This window comes from Aureococcus anophagefferens (genome assembly GCF_000186865.1).
Source record: "Aureococcus anophagefferens unplaced genomic scaffold AURANscaffold_10, whole genome shotgun sequence".
NCBI classification, from domain to species: Eukaryota; class Pelagophyceae; order Pelagomonadales; family Pelagomonadaceae; genus Aureococcus; species Aureococcus anophagefferens.
The window spans coordinates 238,169-249,809 of NW_008705570.1; the positions used below are offsets into that span (position 1 = coordinate 238,169).

The window sequence follows — 11,641 nt, forward strand, 5'->3', positions numbered from 1 at the left end:
TGGTACCTGCTCGCCCAAAACGTCGAAGCCGGCTCCTACAACTGCGCGCGCATGCTCTTCAGGGTCCACAAGAAAATGTTCCACCAGGAGATGCTTTACGTCGGCGACGGGGACGACGGCTCGGAGTGGTTCGCGGACGGCGAGGATTATTGGTTCAATATCACGGAGAAGCAGGTCGGCGCCCGGAGCGGCAAGTGGAAGAAGACGCGCGGCGACTCGTGGTCGTCGATCTTTTTGACGGGCACGTACAAGGGCTCGAACTGGCTGGGCTGGTACTCGTGCGGCCCCGCCGTCGACGTGACGGAGAAGGGCATCGCCTACATCCTCAAGGATTCGCCCGACGCCGACGACGGCTTCTACAGGATGATCAAGAAGAAGATGCGCAAGGCCGGCGTCCTCGACTACGGCAAGTACACGGAGGTCGAACAGCACGACGACTGCACGTACACGTGGCCGACGTCGGGCCTCTAGGCGTAAGGTCTACTCCGGAGCGGCGGGGATGAGTAACGGGGGGTGGTTCCCCTGGGGGCGGCCCGCGCGCCGCGGCGGCTGGGCGGGCAAAACTGGGGGGTCCGGCTAGATGGACGAGGAGTGCGTGAGCCAGGAGCGGAGCGTCGCGGACATGCGGGCGTCCGTGGACTTCTTCTTGCCGAGGGTCTTCGCGTTGGCCGGCTCGTCGTCCGCGGACTCGGAGAGCTTCGAGGGCCGCGCGTCCTCGTGGCCGAGGACGCCGCCGCGGGGCGCGAGCTCCGAGGGGAACTTCTCGACGAGCTTCCAGAGCACGTCGGACATGTCCTTGTCGGCCTTGTGCTGCGCGACGTTCTCCCAGGCGTCGTCGTCCTCGACCTGGCTCAGGGCCGGGCCGACGGCCGTCGTCGACGGCCGGAGGTGGTACGCGGGCCCGTCGGGCGACACGGGCGTGTCGTCGCGCGGCTCGCCCGGCGCGTAGGCGAGGTACTCGTGGTCGAGGATGTCCTCGACGCTCAGCCGGTCCTCCGGGAGGAATTTCAGCATCTTGTCGAGCAGGTCCAGCGCCGACGGGTCGACGTTGGGCACGACGCGCGCGAGGTCCGACGGCGCGCGCGGCTGGAGCCGCCGGAGGTAGGCCTTCATGCCCTTGTAGTCGTGCTCGAGCGCGTCGACCTCGGCGGACGACGGCGTGCCCCGCACGCGGAAGATGGCCTGGAGCTGGTCGTTCTTCTGGTGCCAGCCGCCGCGCGCGCCCGCGGCCGGCGACAGCGGGAAGCACGACCGCCCCGGAAACAGCGGCCGCCGGCCCTCGCGGAACTCGCAGACCTCCTTGCACGTGCCCAGGAAGCACTCGGCGAAGACGCAGGCGCAGGCCCAGACGTCGACGGAAAAATCGTAGGGCTGCAGCAGCACGAGCTCGGGCGACCGGTACCTGGGCGGGAAGCGCGTGCGAACTTCCTCCTCGGCCGTTTCCCGCTCGATTCGGCTCATGTTTGGACGGGCGATCATCGCTCGGAGCGCTCTCGACGCGTGGACCCGGTCTCCGGAACGCGCGCGCGCGGACGACCCCACGTTGAAGCGACGTTGCATCGCGGCCCCGACCGGCACCACCGCGTGACGACGTGCTCCGTGTACGTCCGCCGCATCGCCGGCCGGCCCAGCGGCTCGTCGGTGCCGTGCTCCGCGTAGCCGCCGTCGTCGTCGTCCATGGCGTCGCCGTCGCCGAGCTCGAGCTTGGGCATGTCGTCGTCGTCGTCGATGGACTTGCCCTCCGCGGACTTGCCCTCGTCGATCGACTCGTCGCGGGAGAACCCCTTCTTGAGCTCCGCCTGCGCCGCGAAGTGGGCCTTCTCGTCGTCGTCCGGGTGGACCGACCGGCGCCGCGACGCCGTCAGCGACACGTTCAAATCCTTCGTGTCCGGCAGCGGCGACAGGGGCTCCCGCGGCGCGATGCGCGCGAGGCCGAAGTCGCAGATCTTCAGCGACCCCGAGCCGTGCAGCAATAAATTCGCGGGCTTGATGTCGCGGTGGATCACGTCCTTGTCGTGGATGTGGCGCAGCGCGCCGAACATCTGGCGCGTCAGCCGCTTCGCGTCGTCGAAGTTGAGGTAGCACTCCATCTTCGTCAGCTGCCGGAAGTCGACCGCGCACGCCTCGAACCAGAGGTACAGGTCCCGCCGGTGCCGCTGGCTGTTGCCCCGCGGCGTCGAGCACCCGTAGAGCGTCACGATGCCCGACGCCTCCCGGAGCCGCCGCAGGATTAATAGCTCGCGCACGAAGCGCCGCGAGATCTCCCAGCTCTCCATGTCGACGTCGCGCATGACCTTGATGGCGCACGGCACCTCCGGCGGCCGGTCCGCGCGCGCGGGGCCCCGGGGCCGCTTGTCGAGCCCGACCCAGGACGCCTCGAAGACCTTGGCGTAGGCGCCGGCGCCCAGGCCGCCGCGCATCTCCCAGCCGTCGCCCAGGGCCTCGACGACGTGCAGCGGCACCTTGCTCGGGTCGCCCTGCACGGCGTCCGACGAGCCCTTGCGCCGCTCCAGGTAGTCCAAAATCGCGCCGACGCCGATGGCCGGGTTGTCGGCGCCCAGCGGCGTGCCCGGCTTCGTGAGCACGGCGGGCGCCGACGTGCGGTGGCCGTAGCCGTGCTGCTTCGACGGCGTGTCGCCCTTGGACTTGCCGCTCGAGCCGAAGATTGCCTTGTACATGGCGCGGGGGGGGCGAGGGCTCGGCCGACGAGTGCTGACGAGTGCTGCGGCTCCGCGCCGCGTCGCGACGCCGCCCGCGCCGCTTCTGCTCCGCCGACGAGGCCGACGAGGGGAGCCGCTCTCTCGATGCCCGGAAGACGATGTCCACAGACACCAGCAGCGAAGCCCCGAAATCGGCCAAAACACGACGTTCAGGGTGGTGTAGCTCGTCCTCCCGATGGCTTTTTTAAGAAGCTAGACGTTTCGGGCTCGGGGCGATCATCCGGACGAGCGATACGCGCGGCGAAACCAGGACGAAATCGGCGGGGATGGCGTGCGCCGACCCTGCAAAAAGTTGATTTTAGCCAGTTTTGCGAGAGCTCGAGATTTGAAGCTCTCACGATGTGCTAAGTTTTTCGCGCGCGACACGAAACCTCAGCAGCGACACGAAACCTCGGCAGCCATGGCCGACTTCGGGGGCTACTTCAGCGCGGACAGCGACGACGACGAGCGCGCGGCGTCGTTCACGCCGGTGCCGGAGCCGCGCTACACGCCGCCGCCCGCTCCCGCTCAGTCGCCGCGGCCGAGCCCGCGGGCCTTCCCCGCGCCGCTCGCCTTCGGCGCCGTGACGTTCCCGAGCACGCGGGCCGTGCTCTGGGACCGCGCGAACCGCGGCTACGCCTTCGCGTCCTTCGCCGCGGCGGCGCCGTGGGCCGTCGTCACGCGAGCGTGCGCGGCGCGCGTCGCGACGGCCGCGGCCGCCGCGGGCCGCAGCGGCGCGGCGCGGACCCTGCGGCTCGGCGGCCTCGCGGCGCCGCGGTCCGCCGTGGACGGGGCCGTGGACTGCGGCCGCGCGCCGCCGCGCGTCGCGGCGGGCGCGGCGCGGCGCGCGGTCGTCTTCGGCGACGAGGACGCGTGCGCGGCCGTGGACAGGGCGCGCCGCGGCTGCCCGAGCGTCGACGTCGACGTGGTCTGCGCGCCGGGGCGGCGCGCGCCCGCGCACGGCCCCGGGGGGGGTCTGTTCTCCGTCGCGGGCGCGTGCTGGCCGACGAGCGGCGGCTGCCGGCTCCGCCTCGAGTGCCGCGTGCCCGACGTCACGCTCAAGCTCTGCCCCCTCGCGACGCCCCTGCCCCGCCTCAACACGGCCCTCGACGCGGCCCTCGCGAGCCACAACGGCGCGTCGCTCCCGCGGGCGCCCGGCGGGGACGCGGCGGCGCGGTCCGGATTCCTCACGCTCGACGGGGCGCGGCGCTGCGTCTTCCTCCTGCCGAGCGACCCCCTCGTCGGCGCCGCGCCCCTCGTCGGCGTCTGGGTCGCGGGCTTCGTCTCCGAGCGCCCCGACGACGCCGCGCGGGACCTCGCGGTGCTCGCGGCCGCGCGCGACTACCTCAACCGGGGCGCCGCCAAGGACGTCGCCGTGGAGGCGGACACGTGCCTCGTCGCCGTCTTCGTCGCGCCGGCCCGCGGCGCGCGCGCGTCCCCCCACTTCTACGAGTGCGCGGGCCGCGACGCGGGCGGCGTCGCGCTGTTGGATTTCGAGGCGGACCTCGGGAGAGAAGTGAATGCCGCGGGGCCGCCGGCGGCGCTCCTCTACGCGCCCTTCGCGGACCGCGTCGCGTCGCCGCGCACGGGCCGGCCCCTCGCGCCGCGGCCGCCGCCGCGGGCCGCCGCGCCGCCGCCGCCCGTCGCCGAGGAGTCGGACGACGACCGGTCCGGTTCCACGACGCTCATCGACGACGCGACGACGGCGACGGCGACGGCCCTGCGCGACGCGCGGGAGCGCGTCCGCGCGCTCGAGCGGCGCCTCGCGGCCTACGAGCGGGCGGGCGACGCGGAGAAGGACATCGCGCCGCCGCCGAAGGTCGCCGCGCCGCCGTCGCCGCCGAAGGTCGCCGCGCCGCCGTCGCCGCCGAAGGTCGCCGCGCCGCCGTCGCCGCCCCGGGCCGAGGCGCCCGCGCCCGTGGCGCCCGTGCCGTCGCCCTACGAGGGCAGCGAGGTCCTCGGCGTGCCGCCGGCGTCCGCGTCGTCCGCGTCGGACGGCGACTGCGCGCCGTCGGACTCCTACGACGACTCCTACGACGACGACGACGACGCGCCGCGCGCGTCCGCCGACGACGACGACGACGGCCGCGACGACGACGACGACGACGACGACGACGACGACGACGAGAGCGTCGCGGTCGCGCGCGCGCTCAAGCTGCCCGACGTGTCGGACGTCGCCGGCGCGCCGGCGCTCGACGCGGCGAGCCCCATGGCCCGGGGCCTGCCGGCGTCGACCATCGGCGACCTCGACGACGTGCCGCGGATCGTGTGCCCGGACGCGGACGACTTCGCGGACGACGACTCCGTCGACGAGATCATGCACCGCTACATCGCCGCGGGCGCCGCCGGCGCGCCGCTCGACGACGCCCCCCGCCCCCTCCTGGACATGACGGTCCTCGCCCAGGCCATGGCGTAAGGAACTCGAAGCTGTTAGCCCGACTCCGCCTTCTTCTTCGCGACCTGTTCCCGGAAGTTGCGGTCGAGGATGTCCATCTCGGACTGGAGGTCCTCGATGGCGCGCTGGAAGGCGCCGATGGGCGTCAGGTTCGCCGACGTCGTCTGGATCTTCACGCGGCACTCGTTCATCAACGGGTGCGGCAGCTGGTACCCCGCGAACTTCGTGTCCGGGCTCCGCAGGATCTGCATGCGCAGCAGGTTGCCCACGGTGTGGTCCTCCTTGTTGATCGTGAACGTCCCAGCGTTGGGGATCTTCTCGTCGTTCTTGTAGGTCATGCGCTTCTCGTCGTCGTCGAGCTGGTACTTCTTGTGCCGCTCCGGAGCGTTCATCTTTCCTTCGTCGCGGTGTTCTTACGACGATACGCTTCCTTCGCCGGCGGGGCGCGCGGCGGGTCGCCGGCGCGTCGGGCGCGTCGCGTCGCGCGGTGGCGAGGCGAGGCGCCGCCGACGGCCTCGGGTGCAAGCGAGGCTCTTTCGGCCGCGCTGAAAGAGCCGATACAAGTATCCTTCATTTTGGCTGCCTTAGTGATTTGGGCGTCGCACGGAGACGGAGGCAGCCCCGGCACGCGAGCGGCGGTCTGCGTCGTCGTGCCGCGGGGTCGCGGCCCCGGGTTCCGCGATGGCGCCGAACTACGGCGGGGCGTGCTGCTCGAGCGGCGAGGCGAGCAAGCCCGAGCCGCCGCCGCGGGAGGTCGAGGCGCGCCAGTGGCTGCCTCGGAGGACGGGCCGGGCGCACCACCTCGTCATGCTCCTGGCCCTCGTCGGGACCATGAGCGTCATCGGCTACGGCAGCGCCGTGCGCTTCCCCGCCGCGCCGTCCGCGGGCCAGGTCCTGTCGTCGACGTCGCGGAGTCGTGGCCAGAGCGAGAGCTCCGCGCGCGGCGACGACGACGACGGCGCGGCGGCGTCCAAGGGCGCCTCGTCGTCCAAGGGGTCCAAGTCGTCGCGCGCCGGTGCCGACGACGACGACGCGTCGGGCGCGCGCGCGTCGGGCAAGTCGGGCGGCACAAAAGCGGGCCGCGTCGGCAGCGACGCGTCGGGACGGACGAGCGTCGGCGAGGAGTCCGGCGAGGACCCGCCGCCCGTGGACAACCCGAGCGACGACGTCAACGAGGGCGCGCCCACGGACGACGCGAGCTCGTCGCCCGACGTCGACTCGAACGGCGACTCGCTCTCCGACGAGTACACGGTCACGCTCATGCCGACGGAGTGCTCCGTGAAGATGGCGTCCTTCTGCGAGCTGCACATGCGCGTGGCGTCGACGTCGTCGAGCGGTTTGACGATCTCCGTGGCCTACCGGCCCGAGTTCAACGTGAGCCACGCGGCGCGGATCTGGTCGCCGACGCAGCACTTCGACTCCGTCGAGAACGCGTGGGACGTGCCGCTCTACCGCCTGCGCGCGAACACGCGCTACACCTTCTCCGTGTACGGCCTGAGCGACGACGCGAGCCCCAACGACCAGGCGTCGGTGCTGGCCCACGGCTACTTCACGACCGCGAAGAGCGGCATCTCGTGGATCGACGACTCGAACCTCGCGGAGGTCTCCAAGACGGAGACGCCGGCCTACAGCATCATCTACTTCGCCGCGGAGACGGAGGAGTTCCAGGGCCTCGTGGGCATCGACGGCCAGGGCTACGTCGTCTGGTACCACTCCGCGGGGGGGCAGGTCTTGGCGTTCGACCAGTACGACGACTACACGATGGTCTACAACTACTTCCCCGACGACATGTTCTCGGGCCTGGGCATGGTCTCCGCCGAGGGCGAGTCCATGGGGTCGGATCTGGTCATCGAGTGCCAGGGCGCGGGCGAGAACTTCCAGCAGGTGAACCACGAAGCCCGGGTCACGCACGACGGCACGGGCGTGCTCACGCTCCTGGAGGTCGTGCGCCTCACGGACGACGGCAAGACTTTGAACTACGTGTCCGACAGCAACATCACGTCGTTCATCGGCGACACGATCGCCTTCTGGGACAAGGAGACGTCCGTGTTGACGCCTTTGGTGGACCTGAACGACTTCTGGGACCCGCAGACCGTCAACATCCGGAGGCACAACTCCATGACGCTGGAGACCGTGATCTGCTCCGACGCCGCCGAGGAGGAGGCGAACGTCCTCGACTGGATGCACCCGTCGTCGATCTCGGAGCACGCGGACGTCTACGTCGTCGCCTTACGGAATCTCGACGCGGTCGCGGCCATCAACAAAAACACGAAGGAGGTCGAGTGGGTCCTGTCGTCCAACGCCCAGATGAACTCGAACTTCACCTGGCTCCACGAGCACGACAAGTTCTACGACCCGCACGACGCGCAGCTCATCAGCCACGACGAGCTCATATTATTAGACGACGGCAACAACCGGCCGGGCTGCGCCAAGCCCTACGACGACAACTGCTTCACGCGCGCCGTCCACTACAAGCTCGACTTCGAGACGGGCACCGTGAAGCTGCTGTGGCACTACGAGTACAGCGAGCAGCCCGGGCCGAACATCACGTTAGCGGACATCAAGAAGAACGACCTCTACGTCTCCGACGGCGGCTCCGTGCGCTTCGTCAACGACCGCTACTACGTCGCCTTCACGACCGTGGACGTGGGCACGGAGTACTCGCACTGGGGCTGGGTCTTCGAGGTCGACAAGGACCGGCGCCTCACGGGGACGATCAAGATCCCCCGCAAGGTCTGGGACGACTTCCCGTCGGGCATGTACCGGGCCGTGCCCTACGACTCCGTCGGCGGCGAATCGGAGCGCTCACCGCCCTCCTTCAACATCATGAACACCCAGCCCATCCGGTCATAGGCGGCCGCGACCGGACAGGGTCGCCCGCCCCCGCCCGACCTCTTAGCTCCCCCGAACTAACACCAGAAAAAAACGCGGCCCGTCTTAGTCGTCGTCGGAGAAGGACCGCGACCGCCGCCGCAGGTTCGCGAAGCCCCGCTCGGGGCCCCAGTGCGCGGAGGAAGACCCGGGGACCGCGTAGGTCCGGAGCGCCGCGCAGCGCCGCATGTCCCTGGCCCAGGCCTCGAAGTCCGTCGCCTCGGCGACGGCCGCGACGAGGGCGTCGGCGTCGCCGCGCGCGTGCGCCGCGCGCACGTCCGCGAGCAGCGACGCCGCGGAGCGGCCGCGCCGCTCCGCGAACGCGACGAGGGCCCGCTCGAGCGACGCGACGAACTCGGCCCAGAGCTCGTGCTGGTCGTGCTCGAACTCCTCGGCGGGGCGCGCGAGCCCGGAGAACACGTCGAGCGCGCGCGCCTCGATGGCCCGGACCTCGGCCCAGCCCGCGTCGTCGAGGTGTTCCAAGTACTCGAGCAGCTCCGTGACCGTATCCGAGGCGGCGCCGCCCTTGGACTCGCCGCGCTTCAGTTCGACGTAGTCGCGCTCGCGCGCGTCGCGCGCCGCGCCCAGCCGCTCCAGGAATGTCATCTCGGCAGGAATGGCATCTCAGGTAGAGCCATCGTCGTCGCTGCCCCGGCGGAGAACGTTGTTGAAGAAGAACGGAATTAGCTGGAGCTGCAGGGACGAGCCAACGCGGGGGGTGGGGCGGCGGCGCTCGCTCGATCCCTCGGCTCCGGGCGGCCGCCGCTTTCGGGCGCCGCGGGCGGGCTCGGGGTGGTCGAATTGCCTCGGGGGTCCGGCGCGCTCCCGGTGAGCCGCGCCCGCCCCGCGGCTCACGCGGCGCGCGGCGGGAGCTCGAGGTTTGCCGGCTGGTCCGTGAGCTCGACGGGGTCGTCCTTCTCCTCGCCCCGGAGCGACGGCGCGAGCTCGACGTCGCCCGGGCGCGCGCGGCCGAGGTCGCGCAAATCCCGCGCGTCCGCGGCGTCCGCGGCGGCCTCGGTGAGGTCGAGCGTGCCCGGCGGGAGCAGGTTGAGGATGCCGTGCTTCGAGCCGTCCATCTCGCAGTCGATGTCGCAGGAGTGCTCCTGGCGCGCGCCGATGGTCCGCGCCGTGACGTACATCAACGCGATCATGGGGCCTAGAACCCAGAGCGAGTTGAGCGCGGCGAAGACCAAAGCCGACACGAGCGAGGAGCCCGTGCCGCCGTAGAAGACGCCCGCGCAGCGCTCGCCGCGGTCCGTGGCGAAGGCCGCGTCGTAGTACCAGGGCGTCGCGAAGAGCGACGCGGCCAACAGCCCCCAGGCGCCGTTGGTGAAATGCACGGACACGGCGTTGCAGACGTCGTCGACCTTGAGCACGGACTCGACCACGAACACCGACGCCAGGTACAAGGGCCCCGCGACGACGCCCGTGATGAACGCGCCCGCGGCGTTCGACGTCGCGCAACCGGCTGTGATGGCCACGAGCCCGGAGAGGATGCCGTTGCAGCACACGGACGGGTCCACGTAGCCCTGGGCGTAGTTGGCGCAGACCACGGTCGTGAGCGCCGACGCGGCCCCCGCCAGGATCGTGTTGAAGCAGCAGTGCGCGGCGAGCCCCGCGCGGTCCGAAGACAGCGTCGACACGGCGTTGAAGTAGAACCACCCGATCCACAAGGTCAGCGTGCCCAACGTCTGGAGCACGACGGACTGCTGCCGCATGGGCACGGGGTTGCCCATGGACGTGTAGCGGCCGTTGCGCGCGCCGATGAAGTACGCCGCGACGAGCGCGGACAGCCCGCCCGTCATGTGGACCACGCCGCTGCCGGCGAAGTCGATCAGACCGCACCCGAAGGCCAACCGCTTCTCCCGGTAGGGCGACATGCGGCCGTTGTCGTCCCAGGCGACGTGCGCCGCGACGGGGTAGATCAAAGAGGTGACCGCGCAGGAGATGAGGAAGTAGGCCGACAGCTTGCACCGCTCGGCGATGGCCCCGGACACGATCGTCGCCGACGTGTTCGCGAAGGAGAGCGCGAAGAACCAGGACGCCTGGTCCGCGAGCTTGCCGTCGTACGTCGTGTCGCGGTTTCCCAGGTAGAAGAAGCCCGACGTGCCGACGACGCCGTTCCTGCCCGTGTCCGAGAAGGCGTCGGCGCCCGTGGCGAGGGCGTAGCCCAGCGCCCACCAGGAGATGGTCCCGATGGCGATGTCGACGATGTTTTTTAGTAAAATTTCCTTCGTGTGGTCCGACGCGCACGTGCCGACCTCCAACATGGCGAAGCCGCTCTGCATGGAGAAGACGCCGATGGCGCCGACGATGAGCCAGATCGTGTCGAGGTTCGCCCCGTCGGCGGCCGTCGCCTCGAGCTCGCGCCCCCAGCTGCACTGGGCGCTGAGCTCCTCGATCCTCGCCTCGAGGGCCGCCAGGCGCGCGTCGGCGTCGCCGAGCGCGACCATGGCGCTCGCGTGGTTCGAACGCGGCACTCCTCGCGCCGCCGCGCCTCGTTTCGAAAACCGCCGCGAGATGCGCTCACGGGCAGCCCATCGCGACTAGAGCACTCCGGGGTGCCCGTCGCGACGGAGAATCGTTTACGAATGAAGAAGCCGGTGGAGTTTGGGGTGCCCTCGAACGTCCAAGAGTATTAAACCACGGACCGGCGGGGGAATTCAGCGCCGCCGTCCCGGGGCCAAAGACGGGGCCAACACTCGGTCGAGGCGTCGAGAACATACAGAGACAGGGGCGCGCGCGCCGCGCCCCTCAGCGGCGGCGCTTGAGGACCTTGAGGAGCTGGGCCGCGAGGGCGACGAGGGGCGACCCCGCGGGCGCGGTCGCCGCGCAGTCCGCGAGCGCGGCCGCGAGCGCGTCGTCGGCCTCGAGCGCGGCCGCCGCGCGCGCGGGCCACGTCGTCTCGATGAGGAGGCGCAGCAGGATCTCGCCCTCGACGGCGCGGTCGTCGCCGCGGCCGCCGCAGAGGCCCAGCACCTCCGCCGCGGCCGCGGGCAGCTGCCCCGCCAGCAACGCCGCGGCCGCCGCGTCGCCGCGCGCGAGGAGGCTCGGCAGCGTGTGGCGCACGAGGTTCGCCGCCGCCAGCCGCAGGTCCCGCGAGTCCGCGGCGGCGACGAGGCCCAGCACGTTGGGCAGGAGGCCGTTGGGCCGCGCGCAGCACGTCTCCGCGTACGGCGACAGCAGCGCGCCGTCGCGGCTCAGGAGCGCGTCGAGGAGGTGGGGCAGCGCCCGGGAGAGCGCGAAGAAGGTCGGCCGGTCCCCGTCCAATGTCAGGCGGCGGCCGCCGGCCCGTTCGAGCTTCCGGTCCGCCGCGCAGCACGCGCCGACGGCGCGGAGCACGTGGCCCAAGTCCAGCAGCAGCCCGTTGCTCACGACGGCGCTCCGCAGGAGCGGGCTCGCGACGGCGGCGGACACCAACGGCAACGACGCGGCGGCCCCGAGCGTGTCGAGGGACGCCCACGCGTGGCCCTCGGGGAAGACCTGGGCGGGACGAGGGTGCGAAAGGCTCCTCTCTCGGCCGTGTTCCACTCGTTTCGGCTGATTTTTGGACGAGCGACCATGTCTCGGAACGGTCTCGAAGCGCCGATGCTTGTTCCGGAACGCGCGCGCGCGGAACGCTCGCGTTGAAGCGACGTTGCATCACCCGTTCGCGGCCCCCGGGGAAGACCGTCGC

The 11,641-nt window shown here is 71.2% G+C and overlaps 3 protein-coding genes across 3 annotated transcripts; all 3 read right to left on the reverse strand.

The window, feature by feature from the left end:
• Positions 1–930: 930 nt before the first annotated feature.
• On the reverse strand, positions 931–2,060 carry AURANDRAFT_5892 (hypothetical protein; the record flags this gene model as incomplete). The annotated part of the gene is made up of 2 exons (XM_009038939.1): positions 931–1,402; positions 1,870–2,060. Coding segments are annotated over 2 exons (663 nt in total), but the record flags the coding sequence as incomplete, so codon positions are not given.
• A 3,069-nt stretch (positions 2,061–5,129) lies between these two features.
• Positions 5,130–5,486, reverse strand: AURANDRAFT_26699 (hypothetical protein; the record flags this gene model as incomplete). The annotated part of the gene is made up of 1 exon (XM_009039212.1): positions 5,130–5,486. The coding sequence occupies one exon, from the start codon at positions 5,484–5,486 to the stop codon at positions 5,130–5,132; it is 357 nt and encodes a 118-aa protein (XP_009037460.1).
• A 3,330-nt stretch (positions 5,487–8,816) lies between these two features.
• AMT8 (putative ammonium transporter) lies at positions 8,817–10,418 on the reverse strand (the record flags this gene model as incomplete). Its single annotated transcript, XM_009039211.1, has 1 exon — positions 8,817–10,418. The coding sequence occupies one exon, from the start codon at positions 10,416–10,418 to the stop codon at positions 8,817–8,819; it is 1,602 nt and encodes a 533-aa protein (XP_009037459.1).
• Positions 10,419–11,641: the final 1,223 nt, after the last annotated feature.